The 24,517-nt window shown below is 49.4% G+C and overlaps 1 protein-coding gene across 2 annotated transcripts in view; it reads left to right on the top strand.

The window, feature by feature from the left end:
- Dync1h1 (dynein cytoplasmic 1 heavy chain 1) overlaps positions 1-24,517 on the top strand; it is a 68,666-nt gene that overhangs the window by 18,026 nt on the left and 26,123 nt on the right. For both annotated transcript variants that reach the window (XM_052738985.1, XM_052738986.1), the window contains exons 9-40: positions 67-246; positions 1,322-1,471; positions 3,571-3,717; positions 6,682-6,822; positions 7,573-7,749; positions 7,856-7,966; positions 8,052-8,171; positions 8,963-9,202; positions 10,011-10,166; positions 10,335-10,448; positions 10,881-10,991; positions 11,065-11,274; positions 11,427-11,573; positions 11,747-11,913; positions 11,993-12,166; positions 12,643-12,808; positions 13,053-13,241; positions 13,435-13,629; positions 14,607-14,889; positions 15,115-15,215; positions 16,462-16,621; positions 17,585-17,828; positions 17,983-18,166; positions 18,525-18,737; positions 19,336-19,574; positions 19,750-19,906; positions 20,606-20,833; positions 22,534-22,764; positions 22,976-23,116; positions 23,360-23,593; positions 23,679-23,885; positions 23,969-24,090. In XM_052738985.1, the coding sequence (XP_052594945.1) occupies positions 67-246; positions 1,322-1,471; positions 3,571-3,717; positions 6,682-6,822; positions 7,573-7,749; positions 7,856-7,966; positions 8,052-8,171; positions 8,963-9,202; positions 10,011-10,166; positions 10,335-10,448; positions 10,881-10,991; positions 11,065-11,274; positions 11,427-11,573; positions 11,747-11,913; positions 11,993-12,166; positions 12,643-12,808; positions 13,053-13,241; positions 13,435-13,629; positions 14,607-14,889; positions 15,115-15,215; positions 16,462-16,621; positions 17,585-17,828; positions 17,983-18,166; positions 18,525-18,737; positions 19,336-19,574; positions 19,750-19,906; positions 20,606-20,833; positions 22,534-22,764; positions 22,976-23,116; positions 23,360-23,593; positions 23,679-23,885; positions 23,969-24,090 (5,639 nt within the window). The remainder of the gene's footprint in view (positions 1-66; positions 247-1,321; positions 1,472-3,570; positions 3,718-6,681; positions 6,823-7,572; positions 7,750-7,855; positions 7,967-8,051; positions 8,172-8,962; positions 9,203-10,010; positions 10,167-10,334; positions 10,449-10,880; positions 10,992-11,064; positions 11,275-11,426; positions 11,574-11,746; positions 11,914-11,992; positions 12,167-12,642; positions 12,809-13,052; positions 13,242-13,434; positions 13,630-14,606; positions 14,890-15,114; positions 15,216-16,461; positions 16,622-17,584; positions 17,829-17,982; positions 18,167-18,524; positions 18,738-19,335; positions 19,575-19,749; positions 19,907-20,605; positions 20,834-22,533; positions 22,765-22,975; positions 23,117-23,359; positions 23,594-23,678; positions 23,886-23,968; positions 24,091-24,517) is intronic.

A 24,517-nucleotide genomic window follows, 5' to 3' on the forward strand; every position in this document is an offset into this window, starting at 1 on the left:
AGGAACAGCAGGAGTAAAAGTCATAGAGCAAGTGGATTGTTTTAATGCTAAACACACCTCCTCCAGGTGGACGATCTCCTGATAATTGAGGAAAAAATAGACCTGGAAGTCCGTTCCTTGGAAACCTGCATGTATGATCACAAGACCTTCTCCGAAATCTTGAACAGAGTTCAGAAAGCAGTGGACGACCTAAACCTGCACTCCTACTCCAATCTGCCCATCTGGGTCAACAAGCTGGACATGGAGGTATGGCTGGGGTGGCCAGAGCGCTTTTCCTTTTTGCTGTCCCCGCAGGCATGAGCCCTGTTAGGTGCGGCCTTTAGTTGTCTGCAAAGCATTTCCTTAGATACTCACTTGGCTGGGCCTCCAGAATCCCTCAACCAATGCCACAGCAGAATGCTCTGTGCCCTGTCCCCCACAGTCTCAGCTAGGAGCAGGGAGTTGAGGCTCGGAGGAGAGCCCCTCCTTTTGCTGGACACATGCCAGGTTCCTATTGGTCTTTCTCTCCTGGTCATAGGAGTTCAGTTGTTTGCTTTTTTGGGTGGCAATGGTGGTGATGCTGGGCATGGAGTCCAGTGCCTTTCTCACCAGTGATCCACTCTGCAGCCCCTAGCCCTCCGGGCATCCTTCTCTGACCACTGCCCTCCCCACACCAGATTCCTAAAGCTGTGGAAGGGTGAGGCCGGACTCAGTGGCTTTTCTTACGGCCGCATTTGGAGAGGACAAGTGGCTAGAGAGGCCATAGCAGAGGTTACAGATTGAACGTGGCTGGTTCTCGCCTTAAATTTAAAATGGTTTCCACGCAGAGGGTATGGTAGGAAGAAGAGTTAACAGCCCACAGAAGCTGTGGATGGCCCTCAGCCCTCACATTCCTGCGGTGTAGTATGGCCTAGGGCACACTGGTGGCCAAGACATGTAGAAGTCCTGTCTGTCACAGGACATTTGCCTCATTCTGGACAGAGAGAAGGCTTTCTTCTACTTGTTGAAGGGAAATGGCTTGATCTCCAGTCACTGTTTCTAATTTCACCTCTAAAGCTAGCTACCTCCAAGCGCCACAAAATCACACGTAAAGTGAGTTTTCCATCATAAATAATAGCCACCAAGAGTTTAACTGCCTCTCCAACATGGCGTTAAGTCTCCCTGTCGCTTAGGAGCCAGGGAGACTGGTGACCACAAGTCTCAAAGGTGGAGAATGCAGCCGAGATGAGGCTGTAGCTGGGACGGAAGGGAGACAGGATGGCAGCTGCAAACCCATCCCATTCTCGTGCTTTGTGAGCTCCCCTGCAAAAGCAGCCACTCAGTGACCGTGCTTTCTCTGTAGATTGAAAGGATCCTGGGTGTTCGTCTGCAAGCTGGACTCAGAGCTTGGACCCAGGTTCTGCTTGGACAAGCTGAAGATAAAGCAGAAGTTGACATGGATACAGACGCTCCACAAGTCAGTCACAAGCCTGGTGGAGAGCCAAAGATCAAAGTGAGTATTTCCATTGGCACTCACCTGGGTATAAGCAAAACAAGTTCCTCCCCTTGGGAAGGACCTCTAGAAGCTAGGGCAAGAGGATCACAAGTTCAGGGTTGGCCGAGGCTATGCAGTGAGACCCAGTCTCAAGAAAAAAAGGTGCCTGGGAGGACAGGGTCTGGGGCTATAGCTCAGTGTTAGAACGCTTGTTTAGAATTTGGGAATCCTGTATTGGATTCCTGGCACCGGGACTGGGGACTGTAGGGTATACGAAGAAGTCACCTTACACTGGAAAAGCCTAACAGCACCACCAGTGATGTGGGTGTTACTACGTACTTACAATGTCTTGTGATGGGAAGGCACTTCACACCTGCTTTTTCTCCAGAAAACTTATGAGAGAAATAAAAGCTCGCACTGATGGTCAGTCTGCACAGCATGTGACCAGAGCTCTCCTGAAGTGTCAGGGTCATGGAAAATAGACAGTGCCTAGGGTTGGAAAGGGTTGAGAACAGGACAACTAAATTCAAGTGCAGGGTGAGCCAGGCTGTATCAGTGTCAGTGAAGCTGCTGAAACACTTTGTACTTTCTTTGCAATCTCCTATCAGTTCAAAATAATTTCAAAACAGCCATAAAGAACTCAAAGTCTGATTTAGGAAACATACACGAGGGAATTCTTACTTGCCCAGTATCTATGTGATAAACTATTTCAATAACTGCATGTAACAAGTTGTCTGAGTCCAGGCCAGCAGCAGAGCAGCCCCATGCTGGGCAGTAGGCTGAAGGCTCTGCATTGTGTTAGCAGGAACTGTGTGCTCCCAAAGGTGTCTGCTTGGCAGTGATCCATACACCCTGTACTTGTTTCCTGTTTACATTCTTTGTGTTTATTTACCTATATATTTGGCTCACAGCATGGAAACCCAAATGAACTACACCAGTAGTCTTGATCTGAGAGAAGCCATTGGTACTTTCTTAAACTACAAGCTCTATCTTTTTTTCTATTTTTTTAAAACATTTTATTTCATTCATGTTTATGTTTTTGTGCGTGTGTGCCATGTGCTTGCAGAGGCCAGAAGAAGGTGTCAGATCGCCTGGAGCTGGAATTACAGCTCATTGCTGCCTGATGTGGGTGCTGGGAATTGAACTGGGGTCCTCTAGACGGTCAGGATGTGTGTGGTCTTAACTGCTCGTGCCAGCTCTCCTGGCCCTTCGTCTGTCTTTCTTTTCCTTTGCTTTGGGGTTTTTTGTTTTTTGTTTTTTTGTTTTTTGTTTTTTTTTTTGAGACAGGGTCTCTCTGGACCTGGTTGTCCGGCAACTCACTCTGTAGACCAGGGTGGCTTGAACTCACAAATACCTACCTGCCTCTGTCTCCAGAGTGCTGGGATTAAGGATGTGTACCACTACATCCCCTCTTTCTTCTTTAATGCTTAATTTCTTCACTTTTTAGTCCTGTAGTTCTTTGTTCCTAAAGCATTCTTTAGGTAAATTTTTTAAATTAGGTTTATTTGCTTGGGGAAGGAGCATGTGTACCATGGCCTGCTTGTGGAAATCAGAGGACGCCTAGTGGGAGTCAGTTCTCTCCTTCTTCCGTGTGGGCCTAGGGGTCAAACTCAGTTGTCAAGGCTTAGCAACAGTCCCCTTTACCAGCTGAACCATCTCATCAGCCCATAAACATGCTTTTTAAAATATTGTATCCCACAATACGTGTGTCTAACTTAATAGATTCATTAGCCAGTTGAGATAAAGGTGGAACTCTGAACTAGCCTGAAGTACTGACTTGTGGTAGCACAGACAGTGGAGATCAGATCCTTCGCTGTATGGTTCAGCTGCTTCAGAGATACTAGTTTTTCAGGCCTCGAGGTCATTTTATTGAGCATGTGGATTCCAACACAGGCACCAGGGCACCTCGAGCAGATGAAGCAGTGCCTGTCCCCAGCCTCTTGTGATCTTAGAGGGACAAATGTGAACTAGTCCAGGAGTGCATCTGATAAAGTGACAGACTTTGTGGTTCTAACCAAAGATGTCATCATTTAGACAAAGAAGATTGTTAAGAGTCAAAACCATTTTATTAAAATATGTTGCCGAGTAAAAACAAAACTACTTTTTTTTTTTAACAGAACGTTGTTCATGAGCTAAGAATAACAAACCAGGTAATCTATTTGAATCCACCCATCGAAGAGTGCAGGTACAAGCTATACCAGGAGATGTTCGCCTGGAAGATGGTTGTGCTATCCCTGCCCAGGATCCAGAGTCAGAGGTACCAGGTAAGCATCCAGGGTCTCCAAACATGTGCCCTCTGACCAGGTCTCATCTGGACTCGGATGCTACTTCTCAGGATGTGTCATTAAACAAGCCCTGTACATGTCTTTTCATGTACAGGTCCCGTGCTCTAAGGAAAAGCTTGGCATTTGCAGTCTCCCTCATCTCCTCAAAGTTTCCTCCATGAGCTTCTTTGGTTTTTCTTTTCAAACAGCGTTTCTCTGTGTAGCCCTGGCTGTTTTGGAACTCACTCTGTAGACCAGGCTGGCCTCGAACTCACCTAGATTCTTCTGGCTCTGCCTCCTGAGCTCTGGTGTTAAAGGCACCTGTCACTATGCCTGGCCCATGAACTCTTTTGATAATCCCAGTCGTCCTGTTTTCCTCTCTACCCCACTGTTATTTTGTTTAGTTTTGGACATCGGGTCTCACCGTACAGTCCTAGCTGACCACCAGCCTCAGCCTCCTGAGTACTGGGATGGCCACGCCCAGCTCCTACTTCAGAGAAATTTTCAAGCCCGTGCGGAAGTGGGAACCATGAGCTCCTATCTGCAGCCTTATTTATGAGCACGTAGCTGTTCTCACTTCATTTGTAGCTCCCCACTGACAAGTTTAAAGCCAATCCTAGATTATAGTCTTCCTGGTATACTTGTAGGGCCAGAGGAAAACCCGAAAGACCTTTTTGTCCATAATTCTAGCCAGATTCCACAGCTCTGCCGTGCAGTCTGTTCTAGAACTTAGTAATTATGATAGAACCACACCCTTTACAATTTAAATAAATAAGCAAACAAGTTTATTACTTTTTCAATTTTAATTTTTATTTTATGTGTATTTTTTTTCTCCTGCTTGTATGTCTGTGTGAGGGTATTAGAACCCCTGGAACTGGAGTTACAAACAGTCTTGAGCTGCCACATGGGTGCTAGGAGTTGAACCTGGGTCCTCTGGAAGAGTAGCCAGTGCTCAGAACTACTGGGCCATCTTTCCAACCCCAAAACACACCTTTTTTTCCCCATGACTTTGAGCATAAATGTCACTCTTCTAGGGCTTATTTGTTTGTTGTTGTTGTTTTAATTACAGTTATTTGGGGTGTGTTTGTGCATACACACACTTTTTCACCTGTCACAGACAGTGAAAGTCAGAGAACAACTTGCAGGTCAGATATCTCCTTCCACCTTGTAGGTTCATTCTGGAAATTGCACTCAAGACATGGGCTTGGCGTCGGGTGCCTACTGAGCCATCTCCCTGGTCCTTGAGTATGTTTTGCTCAGCTAATCAAAACCATGCTATGAATTTTGGTTTCTGTCCCAGGCATCTACATTATCATTTTTGTGATCCTCCTTGTCCTAGTCTGTGTTTAAGGCTTTGCATTGTCTTGTTTCTCTGCACACTGACAAATGAAAGCTTGCCTGTTCCTGGACACTAATACTCAGACACTCGTGCACCCTTCAACCAGCTCTGCTCTGACACAGCCATCTCCACATTCACATACAACCTGACCTTACCCGGCCAGGCCCGTCTCTGCAGTTGCCGCTTTCCATCTCTGTTCTGTCCTGTAGACGAATTTCTAAATGGTCTTATTAAATAAAAACACAGAGCCAAATATAAGAGTGAAAACCTGAGAGATCAGGGAAATAGGGAAAGCCACAGCTAACCTCACCTCACCAACTCCACAGCTTCCAAAGAGACCTACTCCTGTATAAACACACCCATATGCCTTTCTGTTCTGTTCTCTCATTTGCTCTCTCAGCCCAGCTACATCACTTCCTCTTCCTGCCCAGCACTGTCACTTCCTATCTATCTATACAGACCTCCAGACCTCTATGGTTGGTGCTGGGATTAAAGGCTTGTGTCTTCATGCCTGGCTCTGTTCCCCAGTATGACCTTGAACTCAGAGATCCAGACAGATGCCTGCCTGCCAAGTGATAAGAATAAAGGCGTGTGCTGCCATTGCCTGACTTCTGTTTAATATAATGGCTGTCTTTTTCCTCTGATCTCCAGGCAAGCTTTATTTATTAGCGCACAGATAAAATATCACCACACTGTCCCGTAGCCGTGACTCGGTGCCCTTCTTGCTGTACTCCTTCCTCTCTGGGCCTTCTTCCCACCCAGTCCAGAAAGCATGTGTTAGCTGTGACGACGTCTGCCGTCACTGTCTCTCAAGTTCATCCTGCTCTTCCCCACAGTCACTGTCCCACTCTGTCCGAGGTGCCGCCATCTTCTTGGGTTACTCATGTTTCCTCCTACCGTTCTCTCTGCCTCCGCTCCCTAAAGCTAGTCTTCACTTGTGGAGTAAGCCTGCCTGCCTTTGCTCCTCCGTGGCTCCTCTCACAGCCCGCCGCCTCTCTTGCGGAAAGCGGCAGGCCTGGTGCTTGTTGGGCCCATGGTTGCCTTCTTGCCTTTCTGACCTTAATTTCTGCTTCTCCCTCCTGGCTCTGCTCAGGCCTCGCTGAACTCTTGCTGGCCCTCCGCCATGCAGACTGACTCTGGCATCAATTCCTGTACTACGAAAATAAGTAAAACACGACCCACCCCTGTCCTCCCTATCCCTTTCCTACTCGTTCTGCGCAGACTTGCCTCCCATCTGACACTCCATACATGGGTGTTCTTTGTCTCGATCCTCCTGTAGAATCTGACTTCATGGGAGTGGGAGTGTCTGTTTATTGTACTTAGACTGAGGCCTAACGTGTAGGAGGTGCTCAGGCAGTTCCGATGAACCAAGGCTCCTTGCATTCTTTACCCTGTGCCATTAGTGTCTCCATGTTTTCCAGCTTGTGGTTACTCTAGTGTTCCCTTTATTGGTTTAACGAGTTAAATATAATCAGGCTTCTTGTTACTTGTGCCTAGGGAAAGTGGATATTATCTCTTAAAAGATAATCTTGATGGTGACTTTTAGTCATTTTTAGTAAATAAAGGTGACTGAGATTGGCATTGTGTGCACTGTTTAACATTCGTATCCTGCTCTTGTTGGTCAGGTGGGCGTGCATTATGAATTGACTGAGGAAGAGAAGTTCTATCGGAATGCATTGACACGCATGCCCGATGGCCCCGTCGCCCTGGAAGAGTCGTACTCTGCGGTCATGGGCATTGTGACTGAAGTTGAGCAGTATGTTAAGGTAAGATGCTCTTGACTCCCTCCCAATGCAGTGGATACTCTATTCTAGACATGCAAGAGGATGAGAGAAGGGCTGGGGTGTAGCTAGAGGCCCTGGGTTCAATCCCCAGCACCACCAAAAAAGGTAGAAAGAAGGAAAAAATACTGGGAAGCTAATAGGTCTTAATAGGTAGTATGGTCCAATGGGCAACACTTGTTTTATTTATTTATTTATTTATTTATTTATTTATTTATTTATTTATTTATTTATTACCTATCTTCTATGTGTTTATTTATTTGGAGGCAGGGTCTTACTCCTTATTCTAGCCCTGGCTGGCCTGGAGTTACTTGCTTTGTAGACCAGGCTGACCTAGACCCTGGAATTCGTTTGTCTCCTGAGAGCTGCAATTACATGTGTGTCCCCACAGCTGGCTGCATCTTACCATGTAGTGTGGGCTGGTCTGGAACTAACTATGTAGACCAGATTTGCCTTGAACTCACAGAGTTCACCTGTCTCTGCCTCACAGTGCACCATCACACCTCATGATTTGCTTATTTTAAAGCCAAGAGTGAATAGTAGGATAAATCTTGTAGGGTCTTAACTATGGTTTTCAAGCAAAGTAAATGTTCTCCTTTTGCTGTATGAGTTCTGAGACTGAAGTGAGGTTTTCTAATGGCACGAAAAGGTGAATCTGGACTGTGGCATAGTGTCACTAGTATATTAGTGGTCTACAGAACAGCAGCTGGAATCGGGCGTGTTCCTTATTTTTAGGTCTGGCTTCAGTACCAGTGCTTATGGGACATGCAGGCGGAGAACATATACAACAGGCTTGGGGAAGACCTCAACAAGTGGCAGGCTCTCCTGGTCCAGATAAGGAAAGCCAGGGGGACCTTCGACAACGCAGAGACCAAGAAAGAGTTTGGACCCGTGGTGATAGATTACGGCAAGGTGAGCGTGGCTTGTTCTCGAACGGTGTCAGGAGACTGGAAAAGCTGGTGTTTGGCTCTGCGCTGGAGAGAAGTGACAAGGGCTGTGTGTATCACTTCACCTGCAGGTCCAGTCCAAGGTGAACCTGAAGTATGACTCCTGGCATAAGGAGGTGCTCAGCAAATTTGGGCAGATGCTGGGGTCCAACATGACAGAATTCCATTCCCAGATCTCAAAGGTGAGGAGTGGGGATGTTGCCCAGGGAACTGGCAGCTGCAGGTTAAGCCTGGTCCCGTGGTAAAATATAGCCTTCTCTCCAACAGTCTCGCCAAGAGCTGGAGCAGCACTCTGTGGACACGGCCAGTACCTCTGACGCAGTGACCTTCATCACCTATGTGCAGTCTCTAAAACGGAAGATCAAGCAGTTTGAGAAGCAAGTTGAAGTGAGTTCTCATGTTGACCCGTGATTAGCTGTTAATATCTTATGTTCTGAGGGACTCAGCACCTGAGGAGCATTTCTTACAGTGCCAGAATGCACTGTGACCAGCCTGGCGTGATGGCATACACCTGCCGTCCAGCGTTTGGGAGGCTTAGGCAGGAGGATTGTGAGTTTAGGCCTGAGTGGTCTTCATAACAAGATCTGGTCTCAGAAAAGGGGCTGCTGGGAGCAGAGACGTGCCTGAGTGGGTAAAGGCGCCTGCGGCCAAGCCTGGTGACCACGTGGTGAAGGGAGAGAGCCGACTTCCATAACTTGTCCTCTGCCTTCTGCACACATGCTGCGACACATGTGCTCCCCGCCACACACCCCCTAAATGTGTGTGAAGGAGAAAGCGTGCGAACACTGCACGTGGAGTGTGGGAGTCTGCCCTTGAAAGGCTCTGGGTGGTTGTCATGCACAGTTAGGTTTGAGAGGCACTGTGTCTAAACCTGACTGTTTTCGAGAACTCAGGAGTGGAGTGTTCTCCTGTAATTTAGGAAAAGGCATGAAGCACAGCGCAGGGGCTATGCCCACTGGGTGCTCTTAGGTGTAGGAACTGGCGGGCCACTCCAGACTCGGCACTATCACTCTGACCACAGTAATCTGGAGGCGGACAGTTGTGGAAGAGCAGATGCCTCGGTCTGTGGTTCTGGGCGGGGGTGGGGTGGGGTGGGCTGCTCTCTCTTGTTGGGACTTTGGCAGTAGTTTTCCTGTGGTTATAGAAGACAAAAACAAAGGATCTTTTACCTCTCAAAGCTCTACCGCAATGGGCAGCGTCTGCTGGAAAAACAAAGGTTCCAGTTCCCACCTTCTTGGCTTTACATCGACAACATCGAGGGTGAGTGGGGGGCCTTCAATGACATCATGCGCCGGAAGGACTCTGCCATCCAGCAGCAGGTGGCAAACCTGCAAATGAAGATCGTGCAGGAGGACCGAGCTGTGGAGAGCCGCACCACCGATCTGTTGACAGACTGGGAGAAGACCAAACCCGTCACGGTGAGCTTCGCTAAGCCTGCCCGCCTGCAGCATAGCATGGATTATTGCTGTCAGGGATGGGAAGCCCCGCTGGGCTTAGCTTGCCAGAACTAAAGATGGGATTGCCCTCTGTAATTGAAAGGCTGCGCTGGCGGCCAGTCCTGTAGGCTGAAGCAGAAGGATCACCTGCGTGGGTGAGTTGAGGGCAGCATAGCAAGCTGAAAGCAATAGCGGTAGAGAGTGAGGCGCTGGAAGTGGAGCCAGTAGAGGTCTTACCTAGTATGCGGATGCCCTGAGTATTTGTAGATGTGAGTGTGAAAGCCAGGGCGGTCATTATCTACCCAGAGGGATAGTCACTTCAGTCAGTTACTGGTATTTGTTTATTTAATGTCTGTGGGTGTTCTGCCTGCATGTCTGTCTGTGCACCGTCTGTATGCAGTGCCTCTGGAGGCCAGAAGAGGGTGTCAGATCTCTTGGAACTGGAGTCAGAGACAGTTGTGAGCTGCCATTTTGGTTCTAGGACTCGAACCCAGGTCCTTTGGAAGAGAGCAGCCAGTGCTCTTAACCACTGAGCTGTCCCTCCAGCCCCCCAGGAGGTGTTTTTAAATGATTAAAACTTGTTTTGCTGTTTTTAACCTGCCCTTAGACATGCTCAGAATTTAGAATTTGTTCCCCAAACAGCTCAAGCTTCACAAGGCAGCTGCTAGCTGCATACATCATGGGGAGACGTGGTTCCTGTCTTGTTACTGTTGGCCCTCCACTGTCTTTAAGCCCCAGGGCCCCCTCTCCTGGGACAGTCCTGCCACTCTCTGTGCTTTGGCTATTCCAGGGCAATCTGCGCCCTGAGGAGGCTCTTCAGGCCCTGACCATATACGAAGGGAAGTTTGGCCGGCTGAAGGATGACAGAGAGAAATGTGCAAAGGCCAAAGAAGCGCTGGAACTGACAGACACGGGACTCCTCAGTGGCAGTGAAGAGCGTGTACAGGTAAGGACCTGTGAGTGCAAAGTCTGGAGACCTGCTCCACCAGACTCTACCACCGTCCTGGTCATCCGAAGGGCCCTGGCAGATGCTAAGGTGGTTTTTCTTTTTGTTGCTAATTTGTAAACTGCTCTAATGTCCCCAGTTTAACTACCTTGCTGTTCTCAATCACAGGTGGCCTTGGAGGAATTACAGGACCTCAAAGGTGTTTGGTCAGAACTTTCTAAGGTCTGGGAACAAATTGATCAAATGAAAGAGCAACCATGGGTCTCAGTTCAGCCTCGTAAGGTAACTTGTTGAAGTGGATGTCTGAGTCTGTCTACTTGTTAGCAGTCACAGAAAGAAGTTTGCAAGTTCACAAGCTGTCACTTATGTCCTTACGTGTTATTGATGTGGTTCATCGAGACTGATGTGAACTGTCTTAGAGCCATTCAGAAGCTTGCAGCTCAGTAGGTGGAGTGCTCACCCAGCCTGCACAGAACCTTAGGTTCAGTCCCCAGAACGCCGGCTGCTGGAGTCGGGGGGCCTTTGTAAGTTCAAGGCTAGCTTTGCATACATGAGACCATGTATCGAAAGGAAATTAAAAAAAAAAGCCATACAGTGTTGTTGATGTTGATGTTGGTTTGTGTGTGTGTGTGTGAGAGAGAGAGAGAGAGAGAGAGAGAGAGAGAGAGAGAGAGAGAGAGAGAGAGAGATTCCATTCTCTGTGTCTCCTGACAGCTTCGACAGAACTTAGATGGCCTCTTGAACCAGCTGAAGAACTTCCCTGCGCGGCTTCGGCAGTACGCCTCCTATGAGTTTGTTCAGAGGCTGCTGAAAGGCTACATGAAGGTGGGTGACTCTCCCTTTGGGTACTGGGTGTCTTTTCAGAGGACACTGCTCACATCCTGTCTGCCCTGCACAGATAAACATGCTGGTAATTGAACTGAAGTCTGAGGCACTTAAAGACCGGCACTGGAAACAGCTGATGAAGAGGCTTCATGTGAACTGGGTGGTTTCTGAGCTGACCCTGGGCCAGATCTGGGATGTTGACCTCCAGAAGAATGAAGCTGTTGTCAAGGATGTACTGCTAGTGGCGCAAGGGGAGATGGCTTTGGAGGAGTTTTTGAAGCAGGCAAGTGATGGGAGTGGGCATCAGGCTGTTTATGGACTTGACTGTGTAAAATGAGGCATTGTCATCTATGTATCTCTGTCCCCAATGTTTGGTACCTACAAATGCTGAGTGCTGATTTGTGCTGGTAATGGCCTCTTCCTGGCTCCACTCAGATACGGGAAGTGTGGAATACATACGAACTGGACTTAGTCAACTATCAGAACAAATGCCGCCTAATCCGAGGCTGGGATGACCTCTTCAACAAGGTCAAGGAGCACATCAACAGCGTGTCTGCCATGAAGCTCTCTCCATACTATAAGGTTCGTGGCGGGGGCTCTCTTCTGCAACTGGGATTACACCTTAAGTGTCTGCTTATGTAAAATGTGGGTCAGACAACTTGATGGGATCCTGATTTGCAGTTTTTCATCACCTTTGGCATATCCTTGCGGGGAAAGGTTAGTGGTTGAGCTCTGCCCTCCTGTGTACCCACCAGGTATTTGAAGAAGATGCTCTGAGCTGGGAAGACAAGCTGAACCGGATCATGGCCCTCTTCGATGTGTGGATTGATGTGCAGAGGCGCTGGGTCTACTTGGAGGGCATCTTCACAGGCAGTGCGGACATCAAACATCTGCTGCCTGTGGAAACCCAGCGCTTCCAGAGGTACAGCTCCAGCAGGATCAGGCACTGGCAGGGCTGAGGAGCCCCTGCAAAGGCTGACCAGCTTTCCTTTGTTCTCTAGTATCAGCACAGAGTTTTTGGCTCTGATGAAAAAAGTCTCCAAGTCTCCACTTGTGATGGATGTTCTGAACATACAGGGAGTACAGCGGTCTCTGGAGCGGTTGGCAGACCTGCTCGGAAAGATCCAGAAAGCCTTGGGGGAATACCTAGAACGAGAGCGGTCGTCTTTCCCCAGGTAAGCTGAGACAGCCAAGTTCAGCTGGGCTCTGCTCCGTTTTCCTGGTGTCACTCAGCTTTGATGTCAAGGATTCTGATGACCAAGTCACTGGCTGAGTCCTCTGCCTTGCAGCACTGCTTCCTAATGCTCCCCAAACTCCCAGTTTTCCACCTCAGTTCACTAAGCTCATTTTCCTGCCAAGCCACTTGCTCACTCCAGGGTCTAGCTCTGCTGTCTCCTGAGTGGTCTCTCCTCCTTTCCAAGGAGTTTGCGTACGGTGAGTGGAGCAGATGCTGTCAAAATGACTTTAGTGAATGACGTTGAACTCCTCCAAGTCTTGTTGTAAACATGTCTCTTGCCAAGCCCTGGAGGTGTTGGCCTGAGATCTGAGTTCAGGCTGGAGGTCTTCCTTCCAGTGCCTCTCCTGTACTTGAGCATTTGCTCAGTCACCCTCTGTACACCAGGCAGTAGCAGCTGGGTTGTATTGATTTCAGGTTCTACTTTGTGGGTGATGAAGATCTGCTTGAAATCATTGGAAATAGCAAGAATGTAGCTAAGTTGCAGAAGCACTTCAAGAAAATGTTTGCTGGCGTTTCCAGCATCATCTTAAATGAGGACAACTCTGTGGTCCTTGGCATTTCATCTCGAGAAGGAGAGGAGGTAGGTAGTATGACTGACTCAGAGCCGGGCAGTGGTGGCGCATGCCTTTAATCCCAACACTCGAGAGGCAGAGCCAGGCAGATCTTCGTGAGTTCAAGGCCAGTCTGGTCTACAGAGCAAGATTCAGGAAAGGTGCAAAGCTACACAGAGAAACCCTGTCTCGAAAAAACAAAACCCAAACCAAAAGTGACTATGACTCAGAAACTTCTCTCACATAATTCTTGACATGTTTTTTTATCTTCAGGTTATGTTTAAAACTCCAGTGTCCATCACGGAACACCCCAAAATCAATGAGTGGCTCACTCTGGTGGAAAAGGAAATGAGGGTCACCCTGGCTAAACTTCTGGCAGAGTCCGTTACAGAAGTGGAGATTTTTGGAAAAGCAACCTCAATTGACCCAAATACCTATATTACTTGGATTGATAAATACCAGGTAATCTTTAAGAGAAGCAGGCAGGCTGAAGATGGAAGTGCTGACTGACTTGAAAATGACCCCTTGGGGACCGGGCAATGGCACCTGTAGTCTGGCTCTTTGGGAAGCGAGACAGGAAGACTACCCCAAGCAGTGTAGTGATACCCCATCTCAAAAAAATGACCCTGTGGATCTGCTGTCTTGTTTCTTTCAGGCCCAGTTAGTGGTATTGTCAGCCCAAATAGCCTGGTCTGAAAACGTGGAGAATGCGCTAAGCAGCGTTGGGGGAGGTGGCGATGTGGCCCCCTTACAGTCGGTGCTGAGCAATGTGGAGGTCACCCTCAACGTGTTGGCAGACTCTGTCCTCATGGAGCAGCCCCCTCTCCGAAGACGGAAGCTGGAGCACTTGGTGAGCCTCATGCCTGAGCCTCTTCTTAACTCGCAGCTCAAGTAGTGAAAGGAAAAGAGGCTTAAAAATGGACCTTTTGGGGGCTAGAGAGATGGCTCAGTGGTTAAGAACACACACTGCTCTTCCTGAGGACCTGAGTTCAATTCCCAGTGGCTTACAACTGCATGTAACCCCAGCTCCAGGGAGATCTCTGACGTCTGTAAGCACTTGAATTCATGTGCACATACTCCCCATGCACATAATTAATAAAAAAAAAATTAATGGGCTTTTTGTATAAAGGAAAAGAAAGCTGGGAGTTGTGGTCTACACCTGTAACCTTAGCATTGGGGAGGTAGAGGCAGGAGGCTTGGGAATAGGCCAGCCTGGCTTACATGAGTGGACATAGGCATTCAGTCTTTGTTTCTCTGTTCCTCTTTTAAGATAATCTTGGTGAAGGCAGGTTGGTAAAATGCTTGCTGCACTGCCTTCCAGTGCCCCGGTCCTGGAAAAACTGCTCAAACAATAAAGGTGGATTCCCCTGAGAAGTGACACCCAGAGTTGACCCCAGCCTCTGTGCACACATGCGTACATACACCCACAAAAGGATGATGTGTTATGGAGGTGTCGGGTGCCTGGATGGGAGGAAGAAAGTGACCAGCTTTTTGAGGGTGTACACTCCCCAGCAGGGTGACTGCAGCAGCCTGGTGGCACAGAGTGGGCAGTCCGTGGGGTAGACATGAGAAAACTGCTCTGTCTCGTTCAGCTGCACAGGGCTGTCGCTTACAGTAGGGTTTTGGCTTTTGTGTTTTCTGTAGCTCTGAGTCTGTGATACCGTTGCGTGAATACGTGGATGACATTTCCACTGTCCCTGCGGGTGAAGTTCTGTTGGGGTTTGGAATATTTGCTGCTAGTCACTGTAACAGCCTAAATCCTAATGTAAACTTAACAGATAGTCTGCAGAAGTTACTTTAGCTTGTGGCAAATTTTTACTTCCTCAGATCACAGAGTTGGTTCACCAAAGAGATGTTACCAGGTCCTTGATCAAAAGCAAAATCGACAACGCCAAGTCTTTTGAATGGCTCAGCCAGATGCGATTTTACTTTGACCCTAAGCAAACTGACGTGCTCCAGCAGCTGTCCATTCAGATGGCAAACGCCAAGTTTAACTATGGCTTTGAGTACCTGGGCGTTCAAGACAAGCTGGTTCAGACACCCCTCACTGACCGCTGCTATTTGACAATGACACAGGCTTTGGAGGCCAGGCTTGGGGGCTCTCCATTTGGTAAGTTATTTCACAAACCTGGACAGATGGGGTCGGGTGTCATTTTTATACACTAAGCTGATAGTTGGGGTGCTTTTCTACATTCCATGGTTTCTGCATTCTAAAATCTTTAATTTCCTTGTATTTATTACATCTGAATTTCAAAATAAATGTATGGCTCTTTTCAAGCTAAGGATTGACTACCAATTAGGTAATGGACTAGATTGCTTTTCTTTCAAATAACAGGACCTGCTGGGACTGGGAAGACAGAGTCCGTCAAAGCCCTTGGCCATCAGCTGGGGCGCTTTGTCCTGGTCTTCAATTGTGATGAGACCTTCGATTTCCAAGTAAGACATTTTTTTTCACGGCATCTAAAACCATTAAGCTTCCCCTCTCAAAGGCTCAGTACTACATGTCTTACCTGGTGCTATTCTGAACTGCAGCAGAGCCCCAACACACACATTGATGTCAACTTGACCTTCATAGTCTCAAAATTAACCATTATTGTTTGTCTAAAATGGCCATTGCCTGCTTGTCTGTGTTTTTATGTATCTGAGACTGGGTTTCCTTGTGTGGTCCAGGCTGGCCTGGAACTCATAATCCTATCTCAGCTGGCTAGCAGGCATGCACAGTTAACTGTAGCAGTAACTATCCTCCCTTCCCAAACCAGGGGTCAAAACCAGAATTTAAATATGCTAATCAAGTGCTCTACCCCATGCTACACCTCCAGCACTGGAGGGGGTACTTTGCCAGCTAATGCTTAGTGTCTGTGTCTGAAAGCAGTGACTATTATGCAAAAGGTTTTCTTTGCTAACAGAGTGATAAAATAAAACAACAGTTTTGTCAGAGAGCCGTTATTGACACAGGATGGAAAATGCATTTCTTAGCATGTCTTTGTAATGGTGATGCTGTTTATGTGAATGAAGAAGAATGACTCACTGAGTATCTGCAATGGGAGGTAGACAGCATTCTCATTTTGAAGGGAGTAGTTAAAGGTCTTAGAAAGGTGTGCCTTACTCAGGGTTAGACAAGTCAGCTACAGTTACCAAAAGCTGCACACCAAAGATGCCTCCCCACAGTCCTGGAGGATGGAAACCCACGTGGTTTTGATAGTCGGCTCCCAGTAGGGCTTCTCTTCCTTGTGTGCAGATGCTGCTTTCCCACCGTCTGAGCATGTGCCCTTTTCTCTGTATGTCGAGGGCAAGGGGGGGGAGGGCAGGAAGGGTGGATTCTGCTAATTTAGAAGAACTCCAGGCCTGCCGGGCGGTGCTAGTGCACACCTTTAATCCCAGCACTCGGGAGGCAGAGCCAGGTGGATCTCTGTGAGTTCAAGGCCAGCCTAGGCTACAGAGTGAGTTTCAGGAAAGACGCAAAGCTATGCAGAGAAACCTTGTCTCGAAAAACCAAAAAAAAAAACCAAAAAACAAAAACAAAACTCCTCTGAGTAATGTCTCCCTCATTCACCTCCTGTAGGGCCTGTGTCCACATACAATAATAACACTGGGGGGTTAGGACATCCAAGGGCGACTTTGGGAAAGGACACAACTCGGTCCATAACAAATGGTTTAAGCTTCTGTGTTCCTTCCATTCTAGGCGATGGGGCGGATCTTTGTGGGGCTTTGCCAGGTGGGCGCCTGGGGCTGCTTTGATGAATTTAACCGCCTGGAGGAGCGGATGCTCTCGGCCGTATCCCAGCAGGTGCAGTGCATACAGGAGGCACTACGGGAGCATTCCAACCCCAACTATGATAAGAGTAAGACTTCTCTGTGGGTTTGTTTGGTTTGGTTTGGTTTGGTCGCTGAGGAGGTAGAGGGAAATCTGATGGGAGCTCGTTTGCTTTGAGAACTTACTCCCACAGACAAGCGAGTGTTGTGATCGCGGTTGGAGATTGGTGTGAGGGGCTGGGTAGTTTGAGATCGGTTTTGTTTCCTGGTGCTGGGCAGCAACAGTACCAGTTCCTAGTCCTGGAGCAGGGCATCCTCTGCAAGGCCAAGGTCGAGCCCATTCCCTTCCACACATGTACCCCACAGTGGCCCTCAGGGGCCCTTTCCTTCCGGCACCACTGAGAAGCCAGCCTCCTGTTTTACCTCAGTGTCCCACCATCTGGTTGTGGAGTGAGTCCCCTGTGAGCATAGGAGCAGCTACCCCAGAAGACTCTGGGGTAGCTTTGTTTCTTGCATCCAGCTCCCCGGCACATGTGGTGAAGGTAGGCCAGGTGCCTGAAGATGTGCTCTAGGCTGGCGTGAGGGCCTCCCTGTCTGTGCCTACTTTAGCCTTTTTTCGTTTACTTTTACTCCACAGTTATAGCAACTTGTGTTAGAAAGAGTCTCCCAGACCTGAAGCAAACAGGACTGTCAGAGCCACCCTGTAGTCTCTCACAGTAAACACTCAACGTGGTTGAGGTGGCTGGAGGCTTTGTTTCGTCAGTTGAGCAGATGCTAAGAGGAGCTGACTGTCGTGGTCTCCACATTCAGCATGTTCACACAGTTAGGGAGCAGCTTGCCTCCGGTGCCTTGACAGGTGCCGCTGTGTGCTTGACTGACGTTAGGTCTGAGAGGGCTTGGGCCGGGCTGGTGAAAGCAGCCCCAGAGCCTCCTCTCACGCCAGCAGGTCAGTGAGGGAATCAGTGGTGCTGCCATTTTAGAGACGTGCAGGTGGCTCAGCTCTCCGCTCTGCTCTCCGGGGTCTTTAGTAAGTTCACGCCCTCTCCTTCCAGCCTCCGCCCCCATTACCTGTGAGCTGCTGAACAAACAAGTCAAGGTTAGCCCAGACATGGCTATCTTCATCACCATGAACCCAGGCTACGCAGGCCGCTCAAACCTCCCTGACAACCTCAAGAAGCTGTTCCGGAGCTTGGCCATGACCAAGCCTGACCGGCAGCTGATCGCCCAGGTCATGCTGTACTCACAGGGCTTCCGGACTGCTGAGGTCCTCGCCAACAAAATCGTCCCGTTCTTTAAGTGAGTAGCTGAGAGCCGTCCACAGACACGTTTCTAGCTGGTGGCTGATGTCGTGTCCACAGTCCCCAGTCTTTCAGTGCCCACCTGAGTCCCTGACTTTACATGCTGTCTGCCTACAGGGCGCTGTCTTTAAAGAAAAACGTTTCTCTTTCAGACTCTGTGATGAGCAGCTGTCTTCTCAAAGCCATTATGACTTTGGTCTTCGGGCTCTGAAGAGTGTGCTCGTGAGTGCAGGCAATGTGAAGAGGGAGAGGATCCAGAAGATAAAGAGGGAGAAAGAAGAAAGGGGAGAAGCGGTTGATGAAGGAGAGATCGCTGAGAATCTGCCTGAGCAGGAGGTTTGTACACGCTGGGTTCTGTTGTTTTCCCTTTGCTCTGTAGACCAGTGTGGCTTGGACTGTGTAGCCTAGGCTAACCTTGAACCCATAGCTGCCTCGTCCTCCCAATTGCTGAGATTACAGGTATCCACCCCCACATCCAGCTTACAAGTATACCGTTGATTTCTCAAAATGTCCACGTTCTGAAATTCACCATAGGACACTTAGGTCAATACCTTGGAGTTCTCAGTAGGATTCTCCTGGCCTGGGAGTAGACTGTGTGGTGTGACTGTTGTTTGCGTTGTTTTGCTCACTGAGTTTGAAGCACTCTAGGGCAGCAGCCATGCTCCTGCCTCACAGCACTCCACCCCACCCATAGATTCTGATCCAGAGTGTCTGCGAGACCATGGTGCCCAAGCTGGTGGCAGAAGACATCCCGCTGCTCTTCAGCCTCCTGTCGGATGTGTTCCCTGGAGTTCAGTACCACCGCGGGGAGATGACGGCCCTGCGGGAAGAGCTGAAGAAAGTGTGTCAGGAGATGTACTTGACCTACGGTGATGGAGAAGAAGTTGGAGGGATGTGGGTTGAAAAGGTACCATAAATAACTTGATGCTCCCAGGACTACAGGCTCCCGGCCGTCTCTGGAGACCTTTCATCAAGGCTTATTGATTGTCCCTTTACTAACACGTATAGATAGCAAAACTTGAAATGTCTCTCACATGTAGCACTAACTCTAAAAATGCTGACTAAAAGTATGATTATGGTAGAAATTGGTTTATGCCCTTAAATAATCAACTTAAGGATTTCCTGGTGCCACAGGTTACCAGCCTCAGTTGACAGTCAACCAAGCTTCCTTTCTAGATCAGTCTCTTCCCGGCCTCTGGGTCTGTCATTTATACCCACTGTGTATATTGACCCGAGTGTTCTATATCGGAATAATAACCCTTCTTCTGATCCTGTCATCCTCGGATGGTCTTTGGATGTGCCCACACTGAGAAAGCTTGGCAGGCATCTATTCCACTGGCCCAGACTTCTGCCTGCTTTAGAAATGTCTTTGACATGTGGTCCCCTTAATCTCTTGGAGTTTCCCGGCTCTTAGGAATCCAGAGGATATGTTCTTGCTCACTGTCAGCCCAAGTGACTGCAGTCTCTTCCCCTGGTGGTCTCAGTGCTGTTCTCTGGCCCTGCAGGTTCTCCAGCTCTATCAGATCACCCAGATTAACCATGGCCTGATGATGGTTGGGCCTTCAGGAAGTGGGAAGAGCATGGCTTGGCGTGTGCTGCTGAAGGCTCTTGAGAGGCTTGAGGGTGTGGAGGGTGTGGCCCACATAATTGACCCCAAAGCCATCAGCAAAGACCACCTCTACGGAACCTTGGACCCCAACACCAGGGAGTGGACCGATGGACTCTTCACACATGTGCTGAGAAAGTACGTCTACTGTGGTGGATGTTGAGGTTTCAGGACTGTAGGACCCGAGCGCTGTAGTCACTGTGTTTGTTGTCCTCTTCACGAAGTCCACACAAGTGACAGTCCGTTGGGGAGGGAAAGCGTTTAAATCTGGGCTCCTGGTTTGAACAGGCCGTGTACATTTTTTCCAAACCAGGATCATAGACAATGTGAGAGGTGAGCTGCAGAAGCGCCAGTGGATTGTCTTTGACGGTGACGTGGACCCCGAGTGGGTGGAGAACCTGAACTCCGTGCTAGACGACAACAAGCTCTTGACCCTGCCGAACGGAGAGCGCCTCAGCCTGCCACCCAACGTGAGTAGTCGGGAGTAGTCGCCAGTCTGCCAGCTAGAGGTACACAAAGCATGGCTCTAGGAGTAGCCCCACCCACTGTCAGTGTTTCACTTCCCGAGACTTCCGTTCCCCGTGTCATCTAAAGGGGAGGCTTCCAGAGATAAACAGCTTAGAAGTTTGAGGTAACCTATTTTGGGGGTTTTTTGAGACAGGGTTTCTCTATGTAGCCCTGGCTGTCGTGGAACTCGCCATGTAGACCAGACTTTTATAGTCTGTTCCTAGAATTTTTCTGTTTACTGCTTACTGTTGTCAATCTGGTTCTGTGCCTGGTTTGTTAGTCGAGGTTTGTCTCCGTGTGGAGGAGGAGACTGGTATAGAGAGAGACACAGGGCTCGGAGTACCTGCAGTTCCAGGCATCCCTGGGAGTCTTAGAGTTGTCTCTGCAGGTACCAAGTGGCTGACTGTGGCTGCAGTTCAGTGGACCCGCAGATCGGCTGAGGGCGGGGCAAGAGAGAGATGCTGGTGTGTGTGTCCGGGTTGATGCTCACGCAGATTCTTGAGGAGAGAGGATATGAGTATCGTAGCTATATGAATTGCAGGGTTTTTTTAAAAGTGCAGAAAATTTAGAGTACTCTTAATTGTGCATATAGGTAAAGGAATTTCAATATTCAAGTTTCTACCAAATTTGTATCATTAAATTTGCCTAATTCTTCCTCCAAGGTACGAATAATGTTTGAAGTGCAGGACTTGAAATATGCAACCCTGGCCACAGTGTCTCGCTGCGGCATGGTGTGGTTCAGTGAGGATGTGCTGAGCACAGACATGATCTTCAATAACTTCCTGGCCAGGCTGCGCAGCATCCCCCTGGACGAAGGGGAGGACGAGGCACAGCGAAGGCGAAAAGGCAAAGAAGACGAGGGCGAAGAGGCCGCTTCTCCAATGCTACAGGTCTGCAGACGGCCTGTTCTCTAGGGGTCCACGGGTCCGCAGACGGCCTGTTCTCTAGGGGTCCACGGGTCCGCAGACGGCCTGTTCTCTAGGGGTCCACGGGTCTGCAGACGGCCTGTTCTCTAGGGGTCCACGGGTCCGCAGACGGCCTGTTCTCTAGGGTCCACGGGTCTGCAGACGGTCTGTTCTCTAGGGTCCACGGGTCTGCAGACGGTCTGTTCTCTAGGGTCCACGGGTCCGCAGACGGCCTGTTCTCTAGGGGTCCACGGGTCCGCAGACGGCCTGTTCTCTAGGGTCCACGGGTCTGCAGACGGTCTGTTCTCTAGGGTCCACGGGTCTGCAGACGGTCTGTTCTCTAGGGTCCACGGGTCCGCAGACGGCCTGTTCTCTAGGGGTCCACGGGTCCGCAGACGGCCTGTTCTCTAGGGGTCCACGGGTCCGCAGACGGCCTGTTCTCTAGGGGTCCACGGGTCCGCAGACGGCCTGTTCTCTAGGGGTCCACGGGTCGCAGACGGCCTGTCCACGGGTCTGCAGACGGTCTGTTCTCTAGGGTCCACGGGTCCGCAGACGGCCTGTTCTCTAGGGGTCCACGGGTCCGCAGACGGCCTGTTCTCTAGGGGTCCACGGGTCCGCAGACGGCCTGTTCTCTAGGGGTCCACGGGTCCGCAGACGGCCTGTTCTCTAGGGGTCCACGGGTCGCAGACGGCCTGTTCTCTAGGGGTCCACGGGTCCGCAGACGGCCTGTTCTCTAGGGGTCCACGGGTCTGCAGACGGCCTGTTCTCTAGGGGTCCACGGGTCCGCAGACGGCCTGTTCTCTAGGGTCCACGGGTCCGCAGACGGCCTGTTCTCTAGGGTCCACGGGTCTGGGTCCAAGAGGGTGGGAGTGGGAAACCCAGCACTCGGTAGAGTTTTTGTTTTTTTTTTGGTTTTTTTCGAGACAGGGTTTCTCTGTGTAGCTTTGCGCCTTTCCTGGAACTCGCTTTGGAGACCAGGCTGGCCTCGAACTCACAGAGATCCGCCTGGCTCTGCCTCAGCACTCGGTAGAGTTTTAAGTGGGCAGGATTGTCTTACAACAGCTTTTGAGTAAACTTACTGGAACAAAAGTTAAAACTTAAAGGGTGAAAGTGAAATGACTCTGGTAAAGACACTTGCTCCTGTCCCCTTTGATCTGAGCTCCATCTCTGGATCCCACATAGTGGGTAAACGCTCTACCGTATGCTGTGACACACCCACACACACCCACACACACACAACGAGGTAATTTTAAAAATGAGAAAAGGCTGGTGGTGGCATATGCCATTAATCCCAGCACTTGAGAGGCAGAGGCAGGTGGATCTCTGTGAGTTCAAGGACAGCCAAGGGTGCACAGAGAAACCCTGTCTCAAAACAAACAAATAAGAAGTGAGAAAAAATTGAAAGTGCTCTTTGATTTACTTTTTTTTTTGTAACTCATGAATGAGTGCCCTTATCCATGTTAGTGGATGAAAGGTAGCATCCCTGAGGAACGACCAGGTCACATGACCCTCCTGCAGACTTAGGTTACGATAGATGAAACCCCCCAACCTTTTGTTTTAAAGACAGGGTCTCTGTATAGCTCAGGCTAGCCTGGAATTCATAGCCTTCCTGCCTGAGCCTCTCAGGTGCTGGCTTCCTCCAGCATTTTGAAGTGGTGGTTGTACATTTTTGTTCTTCGTTTCAGATTCAAAGAGATGCAGCAACGATTATGCAGCCGTACTTCACATCCAATGGCTTGGTCACCAAGGCCCTGGAGCACGCCTTCAAGCTGGAGCACATCATGGACCTGACCCGCCTGCGCTGCCTCGGCTCACTCTTCTCCATGCTGCACCAGGCCTGCCGCAACGTGGCACAGTACAACGCCAACCATCCCGACTTCCCCATGCAGATCGAGCAGCTGGAACGCTACATTCAGGTGAGGGGACGTCCTGGCAGCTAGGAGTCTGAGAAGTTCCAAAACATTATGCCATTTGAGTGTGCTGTTTCCTGGGTAAAGGTCAAGCTTTCATGGGGAGGCAGGGGCTAAGAGAGGTACAGACCACTGTCCAAGGAGGCTTCAGAGCTAGCTCTGCCATCTCTGTCTTCCATTTTGTTCCCATTTCATAACAATTACCGTTTTTCAATAGCGCTATCTGGTCTATGCCATCCTCTGGTCCCTATCTGGAGACAGCCGTCTGAAAATGAGAGCAGAGCTGGGCGAGTACATCAGACGGATCACCACCGTGCCACTGCCCACTGCACCCAACATACCCATCATTGATTATGAAGTAAGCGTAGCTTGTTGCAGCCTTTACCCCTGGTTCTAATTGGTGAGTGTGATTTGTCCTGGGGCAGCCTGTCAGGAGTTTGGCTTTACCTTTTAGTGTCTTTGGTTTTGCAAGATAGCAGGGAATGTTGAATAGTTTGTCCTGTCCTCATTTTGGAAGATCTCAACTGCGTTAAAATGAGTTAGTCCTGGAAGAAAGGAGGCACAGTAGCCGCAGAGTGACCCATCCCCATCTTGTGTGTAGGTATCCATCAGTGGAGAGTGGTCGCCGTGGCAGGCCAAGGTGCCGCAGATTGAAGTGGAGACACACAAGGTAGCAGCCCCAGATGTCGTTGTGCCGACTCTAGACACAGTCCGCCATGAAGCTCTCTTGTATACTTGGCTGGCTGAACACAAGCCCCTGGTTTTATGCGGCCCTCCTGGATCTGGCAAGACCATGACACTGTTCAGTGCCCTCCGGGCCTTGCCGGACATGGAGGTAAGGTCAAGAGATTGTACACATAAAAGCTTTGGGGCTGAAATGTGGGCTTGGACTTAGAAGTTCATTTTGTGTCTCTCCGAAGGTCGTGGGCCTTAACTTTTCAAGCGCCACTACCCCGGAGCTGCTGCTGAAGACTTTTGACCACTACTGCGAATACAGACGCACACCTAATGGCGTCGTCCTGGCTCCTGTTCAACTTGGCAAGTGGCTGGTCTTGTTCTGTGATGAAATCAACTTGCCAGATATGGATAAATATGGCACACAGAGGGTCATCTCCTTCATCAGACAGGTGTGTGACGCAGGGACCCCTTCTCCCCACAGTGTCTGTCATTCACGTCTTGCTCCTAATTGTGACGTGCCCTTCTTCTTCAGATGGTGGAGCATGGAGGCTTCTATCGTACCTCAGACCAAACGTGGGTGAAGCTAGAGAGAATCCAGTTTGTCGGGGCTTGCAATCCACCCACGGACCCTGGGAGAAAGCCCCTCTCACACAGGTAAGCAGCTCGTGGACTTTGTGACACGCGCGCGCACACACACACACACACACACACACACACACACACACACACACACACGAGGTCCAGGACTGCCGTGAACATAGCATAGCAGCAAACTGATTTGAATTACAAAGGTTACAAAAATACAGAAAGGTGGGCTGGCCAGATGACTTGTTGGTAAGGAGGTTCCTAGCCTAACACCCTGAGTTCAGTCCCCAGGACTCAAATGGTGGAAAGAGAACCAACATGTGCAAGTAGTCCTCTGACCTCCAACGGCTACACTGTGGTGTGTGTGTGTGTGTGTGCCCCACCCACACACTAATTGATTAAAAATAAATATAAAAAGTATTTTAAAACATTGCTTATCGAATGATACCTCCTGGGTTAATTGCCCTGTATATAACCAGGGAGCCATGTTGAAAAT

This window comes from Peromyscus californicus, unplaced genomic scaffold (genome assembly GCF_007827085.1).
Source record: "Peromyscus californicus insignis strain IS unplaced genomic scaffold, ASM782708v3 Scaffold_15__1_contigs__length_86483966, whole genome shotgun sequence".
NCBI lineage: Eukaryota > Metazoa > Chordata > Mammalia > Rodentia > Cricetidae > Peromyscus > Peromyscus californicus.